A 25110-nucleotide genomic window follows, 5' to 3' on the forward strand; every position below is an offset into this window, starting at 1 on the left:
CCCCTCCCTCCCCCTCCCCTCCCCCCCTCCCTCCACCGTCCCTCCCCCCCCCCGCCCACCCCCCATCCACCCGTTCAGCTACCCCATCCATCCCATCCATCCCATCTGTCCCATCCATCCCATCTGTCCCATCCATCCCATCCGGCTGCCCTGGCCGGCTGCCCCATCCATCCCATCCGTCCTGTCCGTCCCATCCATCCCATCCAGCCATCCCATCCCTTCCATCCGCCCCATCCATCCCTTCCAGCCACCCCATCCATCTCTCTATCCATCCGCCCCATCCGGCTCTCCATCCACCCACCTCATCCATCCATCGGCCCCATCCACCCCTCCATCCATCCCTCTGCACCCACCCCTCCTCCCGTCCTTCCTCGCCCTCCTCCTCCTCCTCGGCCGCACCTGGGTGATGCAGGCGCCCGTGAAGGCCACCACGACGGCCACCACGTTGACGGTGAGCTGGAACTGCAGGAACTTGGCGATGCTGTCGTAGACGTTGCGGCCCCACATGACGGCCTTGACGATGCTCGAGAAGTTGTCGTCCGTGAGGATGATGTCGGACGCCTCCTTGGCCACGTCCGTGCCCGCGATGCCCTGGGGGGACAGGGGGGCACCGTGACACGGGGGGCCCTGGGGGCACAAAGAGGGGGTGCTCAGGGGACCTGGTGGGGGGACAAGGGGGGACAGGGCAGCCCCCAAAACAGGGGACCCCGGGATGGGGATGGAGGCAACTTGGGGAGGCCCCCAAGATGGATGGAGGCCCCCAAGGTGGGGCCGGGGGCGTCTCAGGGCCAGGAACAAGGGGGGGATCCCCGTTTTTGGGGCCGGGTACCATGGCGAAGCCGACGTCGGCCTTCTTGAGCGCGGGGCCGTCGTTGGTGCCGTCCCCGGTGACGGCCACCACCTGCCGCTGCTCCCCGAGGGTGCTGTCGATGATGCCTGGGGACAGGGGGGGCGCTGGGGACCCCGAACGCCCCCCGACCCCCCCGCGGGCCCCAGAGCCCCCCGCGCAGCCGCCTCGTCCCCCCGAACACCCCCCCAATGTCCCCCAAATGTCCCTGCACCTGCTCGAGACCTCCCCGTGCCCCAAATACCCCCACGCACCTCCCAAATGCCCCCTAAATGCCCCCTCACAACCCAATTCCCCCTGCACGCCCTAAATACTCCCCTGCACCCCCCACGGGCCCCCTAGGTACCCCCCGAACGCCCCCCAAATACCCCCCTGCATCCCCTAAATGCCCCCTGCACCCCCTAAATGCCCCCTGCATGCCCTAAATGCCCGCTCCACGCCCTAAATACTCCCCTGCACCCCCCAAGGGCCCCCTAAATACCCCACAAACGCCCCCCAAACACCCCCTGCACCCCCTAAACACCCCCTGCACCCCCTAAATGCCCCCTGCACCCCCAAATGCCTGCTCCATGCCCTAAATACTCCCCTGCACCCTGCAAGGGCCCCCTAAATACCCCCCGAATGCCCCCGGAACACCCTCTGCACCCCCTAACCGCCCCCTGCACCCATTAAATGCCCCCTGCACCCCCCCCGGCCCCACCTTTGACCAGCGTGTGCTTGTCGGCGGGGACGAGCGCGCCAGCACGCGCAGCCGGGGCCAAACCTTGTCCAGCCGCTCCTGCTCCACCTGGGGGGCGCGGGTGACCCCCGGCCGGGGCTGCCCCGGCTCCCGCTGCGCCCCCGGCCCCGCGTCCTGCCCCTTCGTCCCCATGTCCTGCCCCTCCGTCCCCACGTCCCCCTGCTCCGTCCCCACGTCCCGCCGCTCCGGCCCCACGTCCTGCTGCTCCGTCCCCACGTCCCGCTGCTCCGTCCCCACGTCCCCCCACTCCAGCCCCACGTCCCCCTGCTCCAGCCCCACGTCCTGCCCCTCTGTCCCCACGGCCCCCTGCTCCGTCCCCACGTCCCGCCACTCCGTCCCCTGCGTCCCACCGCTCCGGCCCCGTGGTCCCCCCGGGCCCCGTCCGTGTCCCCACCCCGGTCCCGCCTGGGCCACTCAGAGTCTCCCACGTCTCTCATTGACTCCCAGTGTCCCCCACGCCCCAGCCCAGCTGCGCCCTCCCCTCTCAGTGTCCCCAGTGTCCCCAATGTCACCCAGTGTCTCCCAGCGTGACCCAGTGTGACCCAGTGTCACCCAGTGTCACCCAGTGCCACTCAGTGTCTCCCCTGTCTCTCATTGACTCCCACTGTCTCCCAGTGCCCCAGCCAGCTGCGCCCTCCCCTCTCAGTGTCCCAATGTCACCCACTGTCCCCCACGCTGCCCCTTCCTCTCCCAGCGTCACCCAGTATCACCCACTGTCACCCAGTGTCACCCACTGTCACCCAGCATCACCCAGTGCCACTCAGAGTCTCCCACGTCTCTCATTGACTCCCAGTGTCTCCCAGTGCCCCAGCCCGGCTGCGCCCTCCCCTCTTGGTGTCCCCAGTGTCCCCCCTGTCCCCGCTGTCCCCGCTGTCCCCGTGTCCCCGCTGTCCCCGCGTCCCCGGCGTCCCCGCTGTCCCCGCTGTCCCCGCTGTCCCCGTGTCCCCGCTGTCCCCAGCGTCCCCGCTGTCCCCGTGCCGCAGCCCCGCTGTCCCCGCTGTCCCCGGTGTCCCCGCTGTCCCCGTGTCCCCGGTGTCCCCACTGTCCCCGCTGTCCCCGCTGTCCCCGTGTCCCCGCTGTCCCCGCGTCCCGCGCCCACCTCGCCCTTCTCGTTGCGGATGCGCCGGTTGAACTCCCGGCCCTCCAGGCACAGCCAGTCCTCGCCGGCGGGCAGGATGCCGCACTTGGCCGCGATGGCGCGCGCCGTGTTCAGGTTGTCCCCGGTCACCATGCGCACCGTGATGCCGGCGCGCTGGCACTTGCGGATGGCCTCGGGCACCTGCGCCCCGGGGTCCCCCCGCAATGTGCCCAGTGTCCCCGAATCTCTTCAACGCACCCCGGGGGTCCCCCATGTCCCCAACGTCCCCCATGTCCCTCCCACCTGCTCCCAATGTGCCCCTTGTCCCCATGTCCCCCACATGCCCTGAGTCCCCATGCCCTCCATGTCCCAAACGTCGCCCTTATCTCCCCAACGTCCCCTGTGTCCCCCATGTCCCCATCACCCTGCGGGTGCCCCGTGTCCCTCGTGTCCCCCCTATCTCCCCGTGTCCCCCATGTCCCCCCTATCTCCCCATGTCCCTCATGTCCCCCCTACCCCCCCGCGTCCCCCCGCAGGTGCCCCCCGCGCACCTCGGGCCGCACGGGGTCCTCGATGCCCACCACGGCGATGCAGGTGAGCTCTCCCACCACGGCGGCCTCGTCGTCCCAGGGCGGCTCGGGCGCGGGCGGGAAGTCGCGGAAGGCCAGGACGAGCGTGCGCAGCCCGGCGGCCGCCATGGGCTCCACCACGGAGCGCGCCACGGCCTCGCGCTCGGCCGGGCCCAGCGCGCGCGCCTCCCCGCCGCCCCCCAGGATGGAGCAGCACCTGCGGGGGACGGGACACGGGGATGGCCAGGGGACACGCGGGCTGCCTGCGTGGGAGGGGGCGGCCCGGGAGGGGCCCAAGGGTGCTGGGGGACCCAATGGGTGTTGGGGAGTCCCATAAAGTCCCTGTGGGTGCTGGGGGAGCTTGATGGGTGCTGGGGGCTCCCGTAAGGTGCCCGTGGGCGCTGGGGGACCCTACGGGTGCTGGGGAGCCCCATAAGGTGCCCGTGGGTGCTGGGGGGGCCCTATGGGTGCTGGGGGCTCCCATAAGGTGCCTGTGGGTGCTGGGGGGCCCTATGGGTGTTGGGGACTCCTGTGAGGTGCCCGTGGGGGCTGGGGGGGCTTGATGGGTGCTGGGGAGCCCCATAAGGTCCCCATGGGTGCTGGGGGACCCTACGGGTGCTGGGGAGCCCCATAAGGTGCCCGTGGGTGCTGGGGGGGCCCTATGGGTGCTGGGGAGCCCCATAAGGTGCCCGTGGGTGCTGGGGGGGCCCTATGGGTGCTGGGGAGCCCCATAAGGTGCCCGTGGGCGCTGGGGGACCCTACGGGTGCTGGGGAGCCCCATAAGGTGCCCGTGGGCGCTGGGGTTCCCTATGGGTGCTGGGAGTCCCTATGGGTGCTGGGGAGCCCCCATAAGGTCCCCGTGGGCGCTGGGGGGCCCCGATGGCTGCTGAGGGGTCCCATAAGGCCCTTGGAGACCCTTCCCTAGGGGTTCCCATCCCCATAGTGTCCCCAGGGGTCTCCTGAGGGCAGTTTTGGGGAGCTGAGGATCACCCACACCTACCCGGGAGGCTTTTGGAGCCCCTTTTTTGGGGGTTCCCCAAGTGCCCCCAACCCTGTGGTGTCCCCAGGGGTCTCCTGAGGGCAGTTTCAGGATGCAGAGCCCCATCCTCAGTGCCCAGGAGGCCCCTGGAGCCCCTTCCCTCGGGGTGCCCGTCCCCAGGGGGGTCCTAGGGGCAGTTTTGGGGTGAGCCCCATCCCCAGGAGGCCCGTGCGCCCCTTCCCTTGGGCTCCCCATCCGCAGGGGGGTCCTAGGGGCAGTTTTGGGGTGAGCCCCATCCCCAGGACGCCCGTGCGCCCCTTCCCTTGGGCTCCCCATCCGCAGGGGGGTCCTAGGGGCAGTTTTGGGGTGAGCCCCATCCCCAGGAGGCCCGCGCGCCCCTTCCCTTGGACTCCCCATCCCCAGGAGGGTCCTAGGGGCAGTTTTGGGGTGAGCCCCATCCCCAAGAGGCCCTTGGAGCCCCTTCCCTCAAGGTGCCCGTCCCCAGGGGGGGTCCTAGGGGCAGTTTTGGGGTGAGCCCCATCCCCAGGACGCCCGTGCGCCCCTTCCCTTGGGCTCCCCGTCCCCAGGGGGGGTCCTAGGGGCAGTTTTGGGGTGAGCCCCGTCCCCAGGACGCCCGCGCGCCCCTTCCCTCGGGGTGCCCGTCCCCGCGGGTCCCCCCGCGCCCCGGGAGCAGACTCACTTGCGCAGCAGGATCTCGGAGGCGCCCTTGCTGTAGAGGCGGAAGCCGCCGGCGGGCAGGCGCGTCACGGTGCTCATGGACTTGCGCACCGAGTTGAAGGTGTAGACCTTGTGCAGCCGCTCCTCGGGCACCTGCGCCCGCACGGCCTCGTAGTCGCGCCGCAGCGCCAGCACCAGCCCCAGCAGCGCGCACTCCGTCTTGTTGCCCACCTGCCGCGGGAGCCCCCCGGCCGCCTCGGGGGGCTGAGGGGACGGGGAGCTCGAGGGGGGCTCGAGACGCCCCCAGCGCCCGCGCCGGGGGCTCCAGCCCACCCAGAGGGGCGCGAGGGAGCCCCAAAGGGGCTCAAGGGGCACCCAGAGGGGCTCGAGGGGCTCCCAAGGGGCTTCAGGGGCTCCCAAGGGGCTTGAGGGGCACCCACGGGGTCTCAAGGGCCAACCAAGGGGCTTGAGGGCCACCCAAAGGGGCTCCCAAGGGGCTCAAGAGCCACCCAAAGGGGCTCGAGGGGCTCCCAAAGGGGCTCAAGGGCCACCCAAAGGGGCTCAAGGGTCACCCAGAGGGGCTCGAGGGGCTCCCAAGGGGCTCCCAAGGGGCTCGAGGGTCACCCAAAGGGGCTCGAGCGTCACCCACAGGGGCTTGAGGGGCTCCCAAGGGGCTCGAGGGGCACCCAGAGGGGCTCAAAGGCCAACCAAGGGGCTTGAGGGCCACCCAAGGGGGCTCAAGGGCCAACCAAGGGGCTCAAGGGGCACCCAAAGGGGCTCGAGGGCCACCCAAAGGGGCTCAAGAGCCACCCAAAGGGGCTCGAGGGCTTCCCAAAGGGGCTTGAGGGCCACCCAGAGGGGCTCAAGGGGCTCCCAAGAGGCTCGAGGGGCTCCCAAGGGGGCCTGAGAGACACCCAAAGGGGCTCCTGATGGGTCTGCAGGGATCCCAGCCTCCCCAAGGGGTCTCAAGGGCCACCCAGAGGGGCACAAGGGGCTCCCAAGGGGCTCCCAAGGGTTCTCCAGGGCCCCTTGAAGGGTCTCAGCTCCCCCAAGGGGCCTCAAGGGCCACCCAGAGGGGTCTCAAGGGCCTCTTCAAGGATACCGGGGGTCTCAAGGGCCACCTCGAGGGTCTCAAGCCCATCCAAACATCTCTGAAGGGTCTCGGGGGGCCTTGGGGAAGATCTTGAGGGGACCCTCGAGCCGTATAAAGGTGCTTTCAGGGGCCACCTCGAGGGTCTCAAGCCCACCCAAACATCTCTGAAGGGTCTTGGAGAAGATCTCGAGGGGTCTTAAGGGGCCCTTGAGGCGTCTCCAGGTCCCTGCAGGGCCACCCGCCCGCGCGGGGGTCCCCGCTCCACCCGCGGGTGCCCACCAGGATCTTGGTGGTGTAGGCGCTGTTGATGGCGATGGCCTGGACGAGCAGGTCGAGCGTGCGGGGGGCGATGCTGGCGGGCTCGGGCGGCGCGCGGAAGTGCGTGTCGCCCACGAAGGCCTGCACCACCGTCATGCGGTTGGTGGTGAGCGTGCCCGTCTTGTCGGAGCAGATGGCCGTGGCGTTGCCCATGGTCTCGCAGGCGTCCAGGTGCCGCACCAGGTTGTTGTCCCGCATCATTTTCTGGGATCGGCGGGGAGGGGACGGGGAGGCCACGGGAGCGGGGGAGACAGGGGGGCGGGGGACGAGATGAGCTCGGAGGGTGGAGGGAGGAAGAGCCGGGGGAGGAAGAGCTGCGGGGAGGGGGGAGCTTGTAGGAGGGAGCGAAGGGCACCGGGAGGCGGAGGACGGAGAGGTGGATCCAGGGGGGCAAGAGCTCGGAGGAAGGGTGGGAAAAGAGCCGGGCGGGTGGTCAAGGGACGGAGGAGCAGGGGGGCCAGGCGGGCTCGGCGGGACGGACGCGCTGAGGGATGGAGGAGCGGAGGAGACGGACAACCCTGGAGGACGGGAAGAGGCTGGAGGAGCAGACGGACGGACGGGGAGACGGAGGAGCGGACGGACGGACAGAGGAGCCCAGGGAAGGGGCTGATGGAGGGAGGGACGAGCTCGGATGGAGGGAGGGATGGGACGATGAGCTCGGAGCAGAGCGGGCGGCCGGGGACGGACACCAGGACGGGGCCGGGCGGCCACTGACCTTGACGGAGTAGGCGAGGGAGATGGTGACGGCCAGCGGGAGCCCCTCGGGGACGGCCACCACGAGGACGGTGACGCCGATGATGAAGAACTTGACCCAGTACTGCACGTACACGGGGGTGCACTCGGCCAGCCAGGCCCGGCCCTGCACCACGAAGGTGTCGATGACGAAGTAGAGCACGAGGATGATGACGGTCACCGCCGACATGAGCAGCCCTGCCGCACAGCGGGTCCTCAGGCACCCGGAGCCCGGGAGCCCCCTCGGCCGCGCGGGATCCTGAAGGGATCCGGGGATCCCCCCCGAAGGTCCCAGGCGCCCGGGGGGTTTGGGGAACTGAGGTCCCTCCCGCGCCTGCGGCGAGGGGCCCCGGCGTCCGGGGCGCACCTGCCTTGCCGATCTGCACGGCCAGCTTGGTGAGCTTGCCCTGCAGCACCGACTTCTCCTTGCGCGCGCCGCCGCTCCGCTTGCGCTCGCGCTCCTCCGCGTCGCCGCCCTCGGCGCTCTTCAGCGGCTGCATCTCCACGGCCACCGCCCCGTCCTGCTGCTTGGCTGCAGACACCGTGTCGGAGGGCCCAGGCGTCCGGGCGGGCCCCCGCTGCCCCCGCGCCGCCCCGGGGCCCAGGCGTCCGGGGTACCTTTGTTCTGGATGGCGTCCACGGCCCCGTCCTGCGCTTTCCCTGCGGCACGAGGAGGGACGGCGGTGACATTAGACAGGACGGAACGCGACGGGGGAGGATGGGGACCCCCCACCCCGTTATCCGCCCGTCCAGAGTCACTCCGGCTCCCAGAACCCGCCTAGGTTCCCTGGCAACCTCCGATCTGCCTCGGGTCAGCGTAGAGGAGGAGGAGGAGGCAAGGCGGGAGGAAGGTCTGGGCTCCAGCCAGTCACTCCGGATCAAGGCCATCCAAGTTGGGAAAATAGGCTAAGGTCAGAGACAACGCGGAGTCGCTCCGGATTGGGATGAGACTCAAAGGGGTGGTTGAAACCCAACCAAGATCAACCCGGAATCAACGTGGAGTCGCTCCGGAGTGGGACAAGAGCCCAATGAGTGGTTGAAACCCGACCGAGATCAATCCGGAATCAACGCGGAGTCGCTCCGGAGTGGGACAAGACCCTAGTGAGTGGTTGAAACCCGACCGAGATCAATCCGGAATCAACGCGGAGTCGCTCCGGAGTGGGACAAGACCCTAGTGAGTGGTTGAAACCCGACCGAGATCAATCCGGAGCCAATCCAGACTCGCCCAAGGTCTCATTTCCACTCTGGGTTGGGGAGGATCCGGCCCGGGCGGATCCTGGAGCTGCTCCGGGACGGAGGAAGCTCTTGGCTCCATCCAGAGTCGCTCCGGCTCGGTCCCACGAGGGGACGGAGCCGAAAGGGGAGGCCACACACGCCAGGGACAGAGGGACGACGTGGGGACGGACGGGGGACATCGGACCCACCCTTCTTGTCCTTCTTGTCCTCCTCCTCGCCGCCGGCGCCCAGCAGGGTGAAGATGATGCCGGTCTGTGAGTTGACGCCCACGGCCGTCACCACCATCCTCCCCGAGCCCTCCATGACGTGGGTGCCTGCGCGGCGCGGACGGAGCGCGCGGTCACGGACGGGGGGTGGCCGCGGGGGCCGCCCGGACGCCGGGGCCCGCCGCCTCACCCGAGAGCAGCATGGGGTCCTTGTCGACCGCCTTGCGCACGTGGTCGGACTCGCCCGTCAAGGCGCTCTCGTCGATCTTCAGGTCGTTGCCCTGGATGAGGATCCCGTCCGCCGGGAGCAGGTCGCCTGCGGGCCGGGCGGGCGGCGTCACCGCCGGGGGTCCCCGGGGACGGGGACGCGGCGGCGGCAGCGGCGGCACTCACCGTACTTGACCTGGGCCACGTCGCCCACCACGAGCTCGGCCACGGGCACCTGCAGCTGGCGGCCGTGGCGCACGACGGAGAAGCGCTGCTCCTGCTCGATGCGGCTCTGCAGCCCCCGGAACTGGCGCTCCTTGCTCCAGTCGTTGAAGGCGGTGACGAGGACGACGCAGGCCACCGAGAGCAGGATGGCGGCGCCCTCGATCCAGCCGGCCTCCGCCTCGCCCTCGTCCTCCGCGCCCCCCGACACGGGGCCGCAGGCTGCGGGGACCACGCGGGGACAACGTCGGCCCCGGGGGGACGGAGCCGCGCGGGACGGGCCAGCGGGGACACCGAGGACACGGAGGACGGGGACACGGAGGTGGGATGCAGAGGACATGGGGACGGGACACGAGGGAGGGACAGGGACATCGGGGCGTGGACACATGGGTTGTGTCCCCATCCTTCAGGCTCGTCTCAAGGGACACGGTGGGATGGGGACAGGGAAGGGAACAAGCCTGAGGGCCGGGGACACGGTGGACACGGCAGGATCGGGGCGCAGGGGACAGGCCAGACGATGGGGACTCCGAGGACACGGCGCGACGGGGACACTGGGGAGAGAGGGGCAGCCCCGGGGTCCCCCCCGCGCCCCCCGGCGTCCCCCCACCTTCGGCGTCACCGCTGGGGGGGGTGTAGAAGGAGAGCCCCAGGGAGACGACGGCGGCCACCTCGAGGATGATGAGGGTGACGTCCTGCAGCGCCTCCCACACCAGCTCCGCGAAGCTCTTGGGCCGCTTCGGGGGGATCCAGTTCTGGCCGAAGACCTGGCGGCGCCGCTCCAGCTCCGCCGGCCCCTCCGCCAGCCCTGCGCGGCGGGAGGCGCCCGGACGCCTGGGTCCCCCCTGCCCCGCGCGCCCGGACGCCCGGGCCCCTGCGGCGGGGTCCCTGGGATGGGGGTGCTTAGGGAGCCCCAAAGTGGGGCAGAGACGTCCCCGGGGGTGACCCCGCTTGGACACCGGGGTCCCCGGGGGACACTGGGGCCCTGGGGGTTCCCCACGCAGATGCTGGGGCCCATAGAGGACACTGAGGTCCCTGAGGGCACCCCCATCCAGTCACCAGGGTCCCTGAATGGGGACACAGAGGTCCCTGGGGACGTCCCCAACTGGATTTTGGGGTCCCTGAGCGTCACAGAGGTCCCTGGGTGGCCCTGCCCTGTCACCGGGGTCCCTCAACGGGGACACAGAGGTCCCTGGGTGGCCCTGCCCTGTCACCAGGGTCCCTGGGTGGCACGCAGAGGTCCCTGGGGACATCCCCAACTGGATTTTGGGGTCCCTGAGGGTCACAGAAGTCCCTGGGTGACCCTGCCCTGTCCCTGGGTGGCACGCAGAGGTCCCTAGGGACGTCCCCAATGGATTTTGGGGTCCCTGGGTGGCACACAGAGGTCCCTGGGTGGCACACAGAGGTCCCTGGGGACGTCCCCAACTGGATTTTGGGGTCCCTGGGTGGCACGCAGAGGTCTCTGGGGACGTCCCCAACTGGATTTTGGGGTCCCTGGGTGGCACGCAGAGGTCCCTGGGTGGCCCTGCCCTGTCCCTGGGTGGCACGCAGAGGTCCCTGGGGACGTCCCTGTCCCCTGTCCCATTACCAGGCTCCCCAGGGATGTCCCCGCCCTGGGGACAAGGACGCCCCGTCCCGTCCCGCGGGTACCTTCGGTGGGGGAGGTCCGGAGGCGGCGGCAGAGCCCGTGCACGTCCCCGTAGTCCTCGCGCAGCCTGAGCAGGGCCTCGGCGCCGCGCAGCTCCATGAGCGCCCGCAGCTCCGGCACGGAGCAGCCGAACCCCCGCGCCCCGGCGGCCCCCGCGCTGTTGGCCACGTCCCCCATGGCGGCGCCGGCCTGCGGGGACGGGGACACGGGGACACGGCTGAGGGACGCGGGATGTGGCCTGGGGACACAGGGGCTGAGGGTGTGGGGCTGGCAATGGGGACACGGCTTGGGGACGGCGCTCAGGATGTAGAGCTGGCAATGGGGACATGGGACACGGCTTGGGGACAGCGCTGGGGATGTGGGGCTGGCAATGGGGACACGGGACACGGCTTGGGGATGGCGCTGGGGATGTAGAGCTGGCAATGGGGACACGGGACACGGCTTGGGGACTGCACTGGGGATGTGGGGCTGGCAATGGGGACACGGCTTGGGGACAGCACTGGGGATGTGGGGCTGGCAATGGGGACATGGGACACGGCTTGGGGACAGTGCTAGGGACTTGGGGTTGGTAATGGGGACGCAGGGCACGGCTTGGGGACAACACAGGGGACACAGGGACAGCACTGGAGACACGAGGCACAGCTCGGAGGTGGCGCTGGGCACGTGGGGCAGCTGGTGGGGACATGGGACACGGCTTGGGGACGGCGCGGGGACACAGACCCAGCCTGGGGACACCACTGCAGATGTGGGGCACAACCAGGGACAAGGAGGTGGCGGCTGGGACATAGGACACAGGACACGGGACACGGCTTGGGGACGGCGCTGGGACACAGACCCCCCCCCGGCTGGGACACGGGACACGGGACACGGCTTGGGGACACCACGGGGCGCCGCGGGGGGTCTCACCTGCTCAGCGGTGACGGCGGCGGTGACGATGGCGGCGGTGCCGGCGCCCGGGGGGGGTCATGCCGGGGGACCCCCCCTCGCAGGTCACGCACCCCCGTGGGGGGGCCAGGCCATGGGGGGGGGGTCAGGGGCTGCCGCCCCCCGAGCCCGGGCCACACCTGGGGGGGCACCGAGGTCCCCCAGTGCCACCAGGGACCCCCTGGCGCCCCCAGTCACTGCTGGGGACCTCGGGAACCCCCCGTGGATCCCGGTTACCTCGGAAATCCCTGGCTCTCCGAGCGCTCCCGGTCGTTCCCAGTCACCTCGGACATCCCAGCTCCCTCACTGCTCCCGGCCCCCTCAGCCATTCCCGGTCGCTCTCGATCTCCTCACACATTCCCGGTCGCTCCCGGTCCCCTCACACATTCCCGGTCATTCCCAGTCTCCTCACACATTCCCGGTCCCCTCACACATTCCCAGTCATTCCCAGTCTCCTCACACATTCCCGGTCGCTCCCGGTCTCCTCACACATTCCCAGTCTCCTCACCCATTCCTGGTCATTCCCGGTCTCCTCACCCATTCCCGGTCATTCCCGGTCTCCTCACACATTCCCAGTCTCCTCACACATTCCCGGTCGCTCCCGGTCTCCTCACACATTCCCGGTCTCCTCACACATTCCCGGTCATTCCCGGTCTCCTCACCCATTCCCGGTCGCTCCCGGTCTCCTCGCACATTCCCGGTCTCCTCACCCATTCCCGGTCATTCCCGGTCCCCTCACACATTCCTGGTCACTCCCAGTCTCCTCACACATTCCCGGTCCCCGCACACATTCCCAGTCATTCCCGGTCTCCTCACACATTCCGGTCGCTCCCGGTCCCCTCACACATTCCCGGTCCCCTCACACATTCCCGATTATTCCCGGTCTCCTCACACATTCCCGGTCATTCCCGGTCTCCTCACACATTCCCGGTCCCCTCACACATTCCCGGTCATTCCCGGTCTCCTCACACATTCCCGATCCCCTCACACATTCCCGGTCGCTCCCGGTCTCCTCACACATTCCCGCTCTCCTCACACATTCCCGGTCATTCCCGCTCTCCTCACACTCTCCTGCCGCTACCTCAGCGCCCCGCCCCGCCCCCGCCTGTCCATCACCCCGCGGCAGCCAATAAGCAGCGGGGGGCGGGGTCTCGGCAGCGCGGCCCCGCCCCCGGCCCTGCGGCGGGCGGGCGAGGACTGCGCCAAAGGGGGGGGACCCCAAATCCCGGCTTTGCACCCCAAAAACAGCCCCCTAATCCGTGCATTGCGCCCCAAAACCCCGCTCCGCGTCCTCAAAACTGTGCACTGATCCCCAAAATCCTGCCCTGCACACGGCAAACCATGCATTGGCCCCAAAATGTCGGCATTGCACCCCAAAACCTTGCATGGTGAGCTGCAAACCATGCATCGGCCCCAAAATGTCAGCATTGCACCCCAAAACCTTGCATGGTGAGCTGACAACCACACATTGCCCCCAAGTGTGAGCATTGCACCCCAAAAGCTTGCCCGTCGCGTTGCAAACCAAGCATTGCCCCCATCAACATGTGCAATGCGCCCCAAAATCTTGCATGGTGCATTGCCAACCATACACTGCACTTAAAATGTGCGCATTGTACCCCAAAATCTTCCACAAGAGGCTCCTGACCCTGCCCTGCACCCCGATTTAGTGCAGTGCACCCCAAAACCCACATGGCCCCTTCCCAGCAATGCATTTCACCCTTTAACGTGTGCATTGCACCCCAAAATGTTGCCTGGCATTCCCCAAGCCATGCATGGCTCCCAAAAGGTGACCATTGCACCCCAAAATCTTGCATAGAGCACCAAAACCCACGCTTCGCACCCAAAATGTTTGAATTGCGCCCCAAAATCCCGCCTAGAGCACTGAAAACCATGCACTGCACCCTAAACATGCAGATTTTATCCCCAAATCTTGCCTGGCACATTGCAAATCCTGCAGTGCACCCAAAACACGTGTATTGAACCCAAAAAGCTGGCCCAGCACGCTGCAAACGATGCAACCCGGCGCACTGGATCCCCGAGCCTCGCGCTGCATGGCGCAAAGCAGGCATTGCACCCAAAATATGGGCATTGCACCCCAAAACCTTGCACCGCAATGTGGGAGCCGTGCATTGCACCCAAAATATGTGCATTGCACCTCAAATATGTGCACTGCACCCTAAATATGTGCATTGCACCCCAAAACCCTGCACCGCAATGTGGGAGCCGTGCATTGCACCCAAACCCCGCAGATTGCACCCCAAAACCTTGCACCGCAATGTGGGAGCCATGCATTGCACCCCAAATATGTGCACTGCACCCCAAAACCCTGCACTGCAATGTGGGAGCCGTGCATTGCACCCTGAATATGTGCATTGCACCCCAAAACCCTGCGCTGTAATGTGGGAAAGCATACATTGCACCCAAAACACGTGTATTGCACCCCAAAACCTCACGCTGCAATGTGGGAGCCGTGCACTGCACCCAAACCACGCGGATTGCACCCCAAATCGCCGGGCTGCGCGGCGCCGAGCGGCCTCGTCCCCGTTCACTCGCGTCCCCAAAATCGCGCGGATTGTCCCCAGGGCGCCCGTGCAAGGACACGCGTGTGCCCGGCGCTCCTCCCCCCGCGGCGCACACGCGTGTGCAAGGGCGTGCGAGGGGCCCGCGGGGGGGTCCTCAATGCAACCCCCCCCATTGCACCCCCAGCCGTGCAATGCCCCCCCTCTGCAAAACGCCCCCCCTTGCAGCAATGCAACGGCCCCCCCTTTGCAAACCCCCCCCCCCAGCAATGCAATGACCCCCCCTTTGCAACCCCCCCCAGCAATGCAATGACCCCCCCGCTCCAAATCGCGGCCCCATCCCCCCCCCATGCACCACTGTGCAATGCAAGAGCCGCCCCCCCATGCACCCCCCCCGCCGAAATGCAGCTCTATCCGCATTGCAACCCCCCCCCCCCGAGATGCAGGAGCCTCCTGCAATGCAATAAGGGGCCCGGTGCCCCCCCCGCAATGCAACGACCCCCCCATTTTGCAATGCACCGAGTGCCCCCCCCGCAATAAACCCTCATTTTGCAACGCGCCCCCCCCCGTTACACTCCGTTCCCCCCCCCCAATGCAAAAACGTCCCCACCTGCAACAGGGTCAGTGCGACCCCCCCCAACCCCAATATCGGGGGGGGGGCGCGAACACCCCCCGTTTACAACGTGTCCCCCCCCCCCCGGTTGCGGACGCCCCCCCGCTCGGTCCCGCCCCCCCCGGTCCCGGTCCCGGTACCGGCCCATGGGTCCCGGCTCTGCGGCGGTGCCCGAGGCGCGGCGCGGTTCGGGCCGGGGGGGGGGAGAGGGGGGAGCGCGAGGGGCGGGGCCTGGCGGGCACCGGGGGCGGGGCCTCGCTGGAGCCACGCCTCCCTCGCCGCCGTGTCCCCGCCCATCTCGGGGGGGGGGGCGTGCGCGGCTCTGCCCGGCTCCGTGTCCCCGCGTGTCCCCCCCGTGTCCCTTGTGTCACCCCACGTCCTTTGTGTGTCCCCAATGCCCTGGAGTGTCCCCTGTCCCCATCTGTGCTCCCTGCTTGTCCCCTTGCCCACGGCATGTCCCTTCATGTCCCATGAGTGTCCCTCATGTCCCTTCCATGTGTCCCCATGGCCCTGGAGTGTCCCGCCACATGCCCGTGCCCCCGTCCCCCCCGTGTGGCCATCACGTGTCCGCCGCGTGTCGCCGCGTGTCCCGCGTCTCCAGCCGGTCCCTTTATTGAACCTGCCGCCATTGCACAAAGATTTTTACAACGCGGAAAATCCCGGAACGGTTAAAAAGCCCCAAACGGCCCCAAAGCAGCGGCCGGGGGGGGAGAATCCTCCCCTTTGGGGCCAAAAAGGAGCAAAATGGTAGAAGGGGGGGACAATTGGACATACCCCCCCGCCCAGCGGGGACGGGGCGCCCGTGTCCTCCCGTGTCCCCTGCACCCGCGGGTGCCCCTGTCACCCTCTCCCCACGTCCCGTGCACCCATGGGTGCCCATCCCATGTCCCATAAACACCTGTAGGTGTCCGTGTCCTCGTGTCCTCGTGTCCCCTGTGTCCCCATGTCCCGACTGGACATGTCCCCATGTCCATGAGCGCTCCAGGGGTCTGTCATATCCCCGTGTCCCCCATGTCCTCAATGTCCCTGCATTTCCCGATGTCCCCATGTCCCCCCACACCCTCGGTCACCCCAGGGTGTCCGTGATGTCCCACATTGTCCCTCCATGTCTCCCAAGTCCCCATGTCCGCCCTGAGTAACCCCTGAGCGTCTGTGATGTCCCTGTGTCCCCTATCTGTGACACCCCGGTGTCCCCCATGTCCCCAGCGTCCCCCATGTTTCCACACGCCCTGCTCCCCCTGACCCCCCCGCCTGCCCGTGACGTCCGCACGTCCCCCCACGTCCCCATGTCCCCCCATGTCCCCCCGTTCCTTGCGGTGGCGGGGGGCACCCGTGACGTCCCCACGTCCCCCCATGTCCCCCCCCGTCCCCCCGTTCCTCGCGGTGGTGGCGGGGACGCCCATGACGTCCCCATGTCCCCCCATGTCCCCCCGTTCCTCGCGGTGGCGGCGGGGACGCCCGCGGTGCCCCCCGTCCCCCCATGTCCCCCACGTCCCCCCGTTCCTCGTGGTGGCGGGGACGCCCGCGACGTCCCCATGTCCCCCATGTCCCCCCTGTCCCCCCGTTCCTCGCGGTGGTGGCGGGGACGCCCGTGACGTCCCCATGTCCCCCCCGTCCCCCCGTTCCTCGTGGTGGCGGGGACACCCGTGACGTCCCCACGTCCCCCCGTTCCTCGCGGTGGTGGGTGACGCCCGCGGCGCCCCCCGTCCCCCGCGCCGTCACTTGTAGTTGCCGAAGTGCAGGGCGCGCGGGTCGGCCAGGCAGCGGAAGGCGGCGGGCGCCACGGCCCCCGGGGCCACCGCGTTCCCAAACAGGCTCAGGCCCTGGTAGGGGACGCGCTTGGCGCCCGGCGGCGCGCAGAAGTCCTGGGCGCCCACGCGCGCGATGGCGTTGCTGTGCAGGTACACCACCTGGGGGGGGACGGGGACAGCGCGGGGGACACGGGGAGGGGACACGGGGAGGGACACGGGGACAGCACGAGGGGACACGGGGAGGGGACACGGGACAGGAGCGACACAGGGGGTGACAGGGGGGACACGGAGGAGGTCAGTGACGGAGGAGCAGCCAGTGGGACCCCCCAAGGGCTTCCCGGTGCCCCCCGGGGTCCCAGTGCCCCCAGCACCTCCTGGTCCCTCCCTGTCCCCGTGTCCCCCGTCCCCACATCCCCCCAGGCATTGGTTGTGCTCCAGCCGCAGCTCCGTGTCCCCATGTCCCCGTGTCCCCGTGTCCCCCCGTGTCCCCCCGTGTCCCCAGTGTCCCCGTCCCCCCCCGTGTCCCCCCGTGTCCCCATGTCCCCCCGTGTCCCCATGTCCCTCCCATCCCCCCGTGTCCCCATGTCCCCCCGTGTCCCCCCATGTCCCCCATGTCCCCACGCACGCTGAGCAGCCGCAGCGCGGGCAGCCCCGGCGGGACGCTCCGGAGCCGGTTGTGCTCCAGCCGCAGCTCCGTGTCCCCGTGTCCCCATGTCCCCGTGTCCCCCCGTGTCCCCGTCCCCCCCCGTCCCCCCCCCGTGTCCCCACGCACGCTGAGCAGCCGCAGCGCGGGCAGCCCCGGCGGGACGCTCTGTAGCCGGTTGTGCTCCAGCCGCAGCTCCGTGTCCCCATGTCCCCCCGTGTCCCCCCATGTCCCCGTGTCCCCATGTCCCCCCGTGTCCCCATGTCCCCCCGTCCCCCCATGTCCCCACGCACGCTGAGCAGCCGCAGCGCGGGCAGCCCCGGCGGGACGCTCCGCAGCCGGTTGTGCTCCAGCCGCAGCTCCCGCAGGGCGCCCAGCGGGGCCAGCGCTCCCGGTGCCACCGTCGCGATCTCGTTGTGTCCCAGCCCCAGCCTGGGGACACGCGGGGGACATGGCCCGAGCTCAGGAGGGGACCGGTGCAGCCGGGGCTGCCGCTGCCCCCCAGTAGTCCCTACCCCACCCCCAGTGCAGCCCCATGTCCCCCACTATGTCCCCGGTGTCCCCAGTGTCCCCCATCCTGCCCCCAGTGCCCCTCATCATGTCCCAAGGGTCCCTAGTGCCCTCCACCACGTCCCCAGTGTCCCTCATCGTGTCCCCAGTGTCCCCATCATGTCCCCAGTCCTCTCCTGAATGTCCTTGGTGCCCTCCACCATGTCCCCAGTGCCCCCATCGTGTCCCCAGTCCTCTCCTCAATGCCCCTGGTGTCCCCCACCCTGTCCCCAGTGTTCCCATCGTGTCCCCCGTCCTCTCCCCAATGTCCCCTTTGCTCCCCGCCCTGTCCCCAGTGCCACCAGTGTCCCCAGTCCTCTCCTGAATGTCCTTGGTGCTTCCTGCCCTGTCCCCAGTGTCCCCCATCCTGTCCCCAGTCCTCTCCCCAATGTCCCTGGTGTCCCCCACCATGTCCCCAGTGTCCCCATCGTGTCCCCAGTGTCCCCCACGGTGTCCCCAGTCCTCTTCCCAATGTCCCTGGTGTCCCCCACCCTGTCCCCAGTGCCCCCATCGTGTCCCCAGTGTCCCCCACGGTGTCCCCAGTCCTCTCCTCAATGTCCTCGGTGCCCTCCACCACGTCCCCAGTGTCCCCATCATGTCCCCAGTCCTCTCCCCAATGTCCCCGGTGTCCCCCACCCTGTCCCCCGTGTCCCCCACGGTGTCCCAGTCCTCTCCCCAATGTCCCCGTGCTCCCACCCTGTCCCCCGTGTCCCCCACAGTGTCCCCCGTCCTCTCCCCAATGTCCCTGGTGCTCCCCGCCCTGTCCCCGCTGTCCCCCACGGTGTCCCCGTCCTCTCCCCAATGTCCCCGTGCTCCCCGCGCTGTCCCCGCTGTCCCCACGGTGTCCCCATCCTCTCCCCAATGTCCCCGGTGTCCCCCACCCTGTCCCCCGTGTCCCCCACAGTGTCCCCCGTCCTCTCCCCAATGTCCCTGGTGCTCCCCGCCCTGTCCCCGCTGTCCCCACGGTGTCCCCCGTCCTCTCCCCAACGTCCCCGTGCTCCCGCCCTGTCCCCACTGTCCCCACGGTGTCCCCGTCCTCTCCCCAGTGTCCCCGTGCTCCCGCCCTGTCCCCGCTGTCCCCACGGTGTCCCCGTCCTCTCCCCAGTGTCCCCGTGCTCCCGCCCTGTCCCCGCTGTCCCCACGGTGTCCCCGTCCTCTCCCCAGTGTCCCCGTGCTCCCCGCGCTGTCCCCGCTGTCCCCACGGTGTCCCCGTCCCCGCACCGGGCCAGCTGCCGGTAGCGCGCGAGGTCGTCCCGCTCGATGCTCTGGATGTGGTTGTGGTCCAGGTGCAGCTCCCGCAGCGTCTCCGGCAGCTCTGGGGACACGGGGGACACGGGGGACACGGGGGAGCTGAGGTGGCCCTCGGAGACGGGTCGGAAGGAAACAGAGAGAGCAAAGAGGTGACAGGGAAAGGGGAGGCGGGTGGCAGGAGATGAGGAGGTCCCTACGTTTGGGGACACCGAGATGGCCCTCCAGGATGCATCAGAAGACAGGCAGGTGACACAAGGTGGCACTGTCCCTACCTTTGGGGACACTAACGAGCTGCCTCGAAGGTGCGTTTGAAGGAGACAGAGATGACAGGCAGCTGGCATGGAGGTGACAGGAGGTGCCACCACCCCTACCTTTGGGGACACCAGTCAGCTGTACCTTGGGGATGCATTAGGGGGTGACACAGATGGCAGTGAAGTGACACAGGTGACAGAAGGGAACCAGAGGTTGCAGAGATGAGGTGGCCGGTGCCGGGGAGGTGGCAGTGGGTGGCAGTGTCCCTACCTTTGGGGACGCTGCTCAGCCGTGCCTCGGGGATGCATTAAGGGGTGACAGACGTGACAGGGAGGTGGCAGCGGGTGGCACTGTCCCTACCTTTGGGGACGCTGCTCAGCCGTGCCTCGGGGATGCATTAGGGGGTGACAGAGGTGGCAGGGAGGTGGCAGCGGGTGGCACTGTCCCTACCTTTGGGGACGCTGCTCAGCCGTGCCTCGGGGATGCATTAGGGGGTGACAGAGGTGACAAGGAGGTGGCAGCGGGTGGCACTGTCCCTACCTTTGGGGACGCTGCTCAGCCGTGCCTCGGAGATGCGCAGGTAGCTGAGCCGCAGCCCCCGGAAGGCGCCGGCCGCGATGCCGCTGTTCCGCAGGGGGTTCCCGCCCAGCTCTGCGGGCGACGCCACCGCGTGTCCCTGCGTGTCCCTACGTGTCCCCCCGCATCCCCGTGTCCCCCCAGGTGTCCCCCCGTGTCCCCCCGCGTCCCCCCGTCCCCCCGTCCTCACCCAGGCAGTGCAGGCGCCGCAGCCCCCGGAAGGCCCCGCGCGGCACGGCGCCGATGCGGTTCTCGTGCAGCCGCAGCTCCAGCAGCGCCGGCGGCAGCGGCGCCGGCACCGTCTCCAGCCGGTTCCGGGACAGGTGCAGCCGCTGCAGCCGCCCCAGCGGCGCCAGCGCCGCCGCCGCCACCCGCCGCAGCCCGTTGTTGGCCAGGACCAGCGCCTGGCGCGGGGACATGGGGACGCGTCAGCGAGGACGAGGGCGGGACGCAGGGGACAAGGAAAGGGGGCCTGGGGGACGCGGGGGACGAGGAAATGGGAACCACGGGGACACGGGATATGAGGGCGAAGAGACACTGGACACAAGTGACAAGGACGGGGTGCAGGGGACAGGGATGCAGGGACATAGGTGACAAGGGAAACGTGGGGTGCAGGTGACAGGGAGACAGGCACGGGGGATACGAGGGCCAAGGGACACTGGGGTCACAGGGCACAGGTGAGGAGCAGATGGGCATCACGGGGACATGGGATTGAGGGGACACGGGGGACACCGGGAGGGAACAGGGGACACCAGGAGGGAACAGGGGCACTGGGAGGGCCAGGGGACACCAAGAGGGAACAGGGGACACCAGGAGGCACAGGGGACACCAGGAGGGCGAGGGGACACCGGCGGCCGCAGGGGCCTGCGGGAGGGGCCATGGGGACACGGGGACACGGGCACACGCACGTGCAGGTGGCGCAGGCCGCGGAAGTCGCCCGCGCGCAGCTCCGTGATGCGGTTGTTCTGCAGGTCCAGCAGCGTCGTGTCCGGGGGGATGTCCCTGGGCACCTCCGTCAGCCCTGGGGGGGGGGACACGGAGCGGGCCCAGGCGTCCGGGAGCCGCCCGGCACCCGGGACCTTCCCTGCCGGCCCCGAGGGTTCCCCAGGGCTCCCCAGGGCTCCCAAGGGTTCCCAAGGGCTCCCATGGGTTCCCAAAGGCTCCCCAGGGCTCCCAAAGGTTCCCAAGGTCCCCAAGGGCTCCCCAGGGCTCCCAAGGGTTCCCAAGTGCTCCCAAAGGTTCCCAAAGTTCCCAAGGGCTCCCCAGGGCTCCCAAGGGTTCCCGAAGGTTCCCAAGGGTTCCCAAGGGCTCCCAAAGGTTCCCAAAGTTCCCAAGGGCTCCCACACGTTCCCAAGGGCTCCCCAGGGCTCCCAAGGGTTCCCAAGGGCTCCCAAAGGTTCCCAAGGTTCCCAAGGGCTCCCACGGGTTCCCAAAGGCTCCCCAGGGCTCCCAAGGGCTCCCAAGGTTCCTAAGGGCTCCCCAGGGCTCCCAAGAGCTCCCAAGGGCTCCCCAGGGTTCCCAAAGGCTCCCCAGGGCCCCCAAAAGCTCCCAAGGTTCCCAAGGTTCCTAAGGGCTCCCAAGGTTCCCAAAGGTTCCCAAGGGCTCCCAAGAGCTCCCCAGGGCTCCCAAAGGTTCCCAAGGGCTCCCAAGAGCTCCCAAGGTTCCCAAGAGCTCCCAAGGGCTCCCCAGGTCCCCACGGGCGCCCCAGGCCCCCGCGCTCACCCAGATCGGAGCACTGCACCACGCGCAGGTGGCAGTGGCAGCCCGGGGGGCAGCGGGCGCCGCCGGGGGGCGGGGGGGGCTCCGCGGCGGCGCCGTCCCCCGAGGCCGACGCGTCGGGGCCGCCGCTGCCGTCGTCCAGCGCGAAGTGCCAGAAGTGGCGCTGCTCGAAGGGCCGCGCCGCCGCCGCCGCCGCCAGCGCCACCAACAGCAGCAGCAGCCGCAGAGCCATCCTGAGGGCGGCACGGGGCTGCGGGCGCTGCGGGGACGGGGACGCGGGGGACGGGGACATGGGGGACACCGGGGATGGGGACATGGGGGACACCAGGGACACGGGGACACGGGGGACGGGGACGTGGGGGACGGGGACATGGGGGACACCAGGGATGGGGACATGGGGGACACCGGGGATGGGGACATGGGGGACACCAGGGACACGGGGACACGGGGGACGGGGATCGTGTGGGATGGTGATGTGGGCAACAGGGATCGTGTGGGGACGGGGACGACACAGGGACCAGGCTCACGCGGGGCCACGTCCCACACGGGGCCACGTCTCCCCAGGGGACACATCCCGCACACGTCCCGTGTGGGGACACGGGCACACAGGGACATCACACGGGGCCAGGGCTCTCGTGGGGACACGTCTCCCACACGTCCCACATCTCGCACACGTCCCATGTCTCGCACACGTCCCGTGTCCCGCACACACGTCGCACACATCCCGCGTCTCCCACACGTCCCACATCTCGCACACGTCCCATGTCTCGCACACGTCCCGTGTCCCGCACACACGTCGCACACATCCCGCGTCTCGCACACGTCCCGTGTCTCGCACACGTCCCATGTCTTGCACACACGTCGCACACATCTCGTGTCTCGCACACATCCCACGTCTCGCACACGTCCCGTGTCTCACACACACGTCGCACACGTCCCGTGTCTCACACACGTCCCACGTCTCACACACGTCCCACGTCTCGCACACGTCCCACGTCTCGCACACGTCCCGTGTCTCGCACACGTCCCGTGTCTCACACACACGTTGCACACATCCCGTGTCTCACGCACGTCCCGTGTCCCGCACACATCCCGCGTCTCGCACACGTCCCGTGTCTCGCACACGCCCCGCACGAGGACACGGCCGTGGCCGTTCCCTGCCCATGGCGGGACACACTCACGGGGCGCCCGGACGCCTGGGCCCTCGCCCAGGGTGCGGTGCCCGCGGCGGGGGCGGGGGCCGTGGCCGGACGCCCGGGGGGGTTGGGCAGGGGGCCACGTTCACAGGTTGGCGCCAGGGCCGGGCCGGGGGCCCAGGCGTCCGGGCGGAGGCCACGGGCTGGCACCGGCCGCGGGGCGGGGCCGCCCGGACGCCTGGGCCCCCCTTTTGGGGCTGGGGGGGGGCTGGCGGCCAAGGCGCCTCGGAGCGTCTGGGAACGGGGAAAATCCGACGCGGTGTTTCCGTCCCGCTGGCCCTGCCAAGGCGCCGCCGAGGGGGCCCCGGCATCCGGGGCAGCCCTCCCCCCACCCGGGCGGCCCCGGGAGCCCCCGAACGTCCCCTCCTGTCCCCCCCGACAGGACCCAGGTGTCCGGGAGCCCCAAACAGCACCGGGGAGCCCAGGAGCCCCGACCCAGCAGGGAGCCCCAACTGCCCCCGCCCGGGAAGGGGCCCAGGTGTCCGGGAGCCTCGAGCCGCCCCCCCGGAATGGGATACAGGACACGGGAGCCCCGAGCTGCCCCCCGGGAACAGGACACGGGAGCCCCGCTGTGTCCCCCCGCCTGCAAAGGAGCCCACGCGTTCCGGCTGCCGTTCAAACCCCATTCAAACGCGGCGCGGGAGGGACCCGGCGCCAAGAAGGACCCGGTACCAGGAGGGACTCGGCGCCGGGAAGGACCCGGTACCAGGAAGGACCGGGCACAGGATGGACCCGGTGCCGGGCGCAGGATGGACCCGGTGCCGGGAGCCCCGCGTCCCACGTCCCGCACGGACGCTCCGGTCGCGGCCGCTCCGGTCGCGGCCGCTCCGGTCCCGACGCTCCGGTCCCCGCGCGCACCGCGGGGCACCCACCTTGCGGGCGAGGCCGGAGCCGCTGCCGTCCCGTGGCCGCGTCGGGACCCGAGTGGCGCCCGGGGCCCCCCCGCCCGCCCCCCTCGATGCCCGGCCCCCCCGCCCCCCCCGCGGCACCAGCTGGTTCCCATCAGGCACCTGCCAAGAGGCCGAACGGGAGCGAGGGCGGAAAATCCCGGGATGGGGGGGCCGGGCACCTCCCCCCGTCACCCCAGCCTGCCCCGGGGACCCCAGGGGGCCCAGGCGTCCGGGCACCTCCCCCCGTTACCCCATTCTACCCCCGGGGACTCCAGGCGCCTCCCAGGACACCTGGGTCCCCTGTGGGGGGTCCCGGACGCCTGGGCCCCTTGGAGGGGTGCCCCATAGCATCCCCATAGAGCCCCCATAGCCCCCCCCGTCCCTATAGGAGCCCTATAGCACCTCCTATCCCTACAGCAAAGCCTATAGGTCCCCTATGGCACCTCCCACCCCACAGCATCCCTGCGGTTCCTTTCCATGCACAGCATCCCCACAGCTGCCCTATAGACCCCTTAGGGGACCCGCTACCCCATGGCCCCCTATAGCCCCACTGTTGCACCCCCTGCCCCATAGCAGCCCTATAGCGGCCCTGCAGCCCCTCCCGCCCCATAGCCCCCTATACACTCCTCACCACCCCTCCAGCAGCCCTAGATCACCCCCTGCCCTATAGCCCCATTAGACCCTCCCGCCCCACCCCTCCCCTGCAGCGCTCCCTGCCCTCCAGCCCCCAGCTGCCCCATAGCTGCCCCACAAGTGCCGTGTCCTTGGCGTGTGCAGGCTGCACGTCCCCAACGTGTCCCATACGTCCTTGGTGCGCGCAGGACGCCCCCAACATGGCCCATGTCCCAACCGTGTCCTTGGCACGAGCAAACCGTGTCCCGAATGCATCCCATGTCCTTGGCGTGTGCAAGTTGTGTCCCCAACGCGTCCCATGTCCTTGGCGTGTGCAAGTTGTGTCCCCAACGCGTCCCATGTCCTTGGCGTGTGCGTGCCATGTCCCCAATACGTCCCATGTCCTTGGTGCGGGCATGCACTGTCCCCAACATGTCCCCTGTCCCTGGCGTGTGCGAGCGGTGTCCCCAACGTGTCCCATGTCCTTGGTGTGTATGAGCCGTGTCCCCAACGTGTCCCATGTCCCTGGTGTGTGCGAGCGCTGTCCCCAACATGTCCCCTGTCCCTGGTATGTGCGAGCGGTGTCCCCAACATGTCCCATGTCCTTCGCATGTACGAGCCGTGTCCCCAACGTGTCCCCTGTCCCTGGCATGTGCGAGCGGTGTCCCCAACGTGTCCCACGTCCTTGGCGCGTGCGAGCCGTGTCCCCAACGTGTCCCCTGTCCCTGGCGTGTGTGTGCAATGTCCCCAATACGTCCCATGTCCTTGGCGTGTGCGAGCGGTGTCCCCAACGTGTCCCATGTCCTTGGCGTGTGCGAGCGGTGTCCCCAACGTGTCCCATGTCCTTGGCATGTACGAGCCGTGTCCCCAACATGTCCCATGTCCCTGGCGCGTGCGAGCAGTGTCCCCAACGTGTCCCATGTCCTTGGCATGTACGAGCCGTGTCCCCAACGTGTCCCATGTCCTTGGCGTGTACGAGCCATGTCCCCAACATGTCCCCTGTCCTTGGCATGTACGAGCCGTGTCCCCAACATGTCCCATGTCCTTGGTGTGTGCGAGCAGTGTC

The 25110-nt window shown here is 69.3% G+C and overlaps 1 protein-coding gene and 1 pseudogene across 2 annotated transcripts; both read right to left on the minus strand.

The window, feature by feature from the left end:
* Positions 1-353: 353 nt before the first annotated feature.
* LOC148592846 (plasma membrane calcium-transporting ATPase 3-like) lies at positions 354-10726 on the minus strand (annotated as a pseudogene). Its single transcript, XR_015913879.1, has 15 exons — positions 10552-10726; positions 9512-9709; positions 8869-9126; positions 8666-8791; positions 8458-8583; positions 7652-7693; positions 7401-7565; positions 7017-7231; positions 6263-6505; positions 4913-5154; positions 3216-3450; positions 2686-2865; positions 1548-1634; positions 830-936; positions 354-591 (listed from the first exon to the last, which is right to left on the minus strand). The product of XR_015913879.1 is annotated as a plasma membrane calcium-transporting ATPase 3-like (transcript).
* Positions 10727-16323: 5597 nt separating this feature from the next.
* Positions 16324-21578, minus strand: LOC148592847 (biglycan-like). The gene is made up of 7 exons (XM_088533429.1): positions 21350-21578; positions 20536-20648; positions 19818-20031; positions 19592-19702; positions 18770-18863; positions 17293-17431; positions 16324-16515 (listed from the first exon to the last, which is right to left on the minus strand). Exons 1-7 carry the CDS (start codon positions 21576-21578, stop codon positions 16324-16326), a joined length of 1092 nt encoding a protein of 363 aa, XP_088389555.1.
* Positions 21579-25110: the final 3532 nt, after the last annotated feature.

The sequence above is a fragment of the Tinamus guttatus genome, unplaced genomic scaffold (genome assembly GCF_059628265.1).
Source record: "Tinamus guttatus ecotype Peru unplaced genomic scaffold, ASM5962826v1 Tinamus_guttatus_pri_ptg000500l, whole genome shotgun sequence".
NCBI classification, from domain to species: domain Eukaryota; kingdom Metazoa; phylum Chordata; class Aves; order Tinamiformes; family Tinamidae; genus Tinamus; species Tinamus guttatus.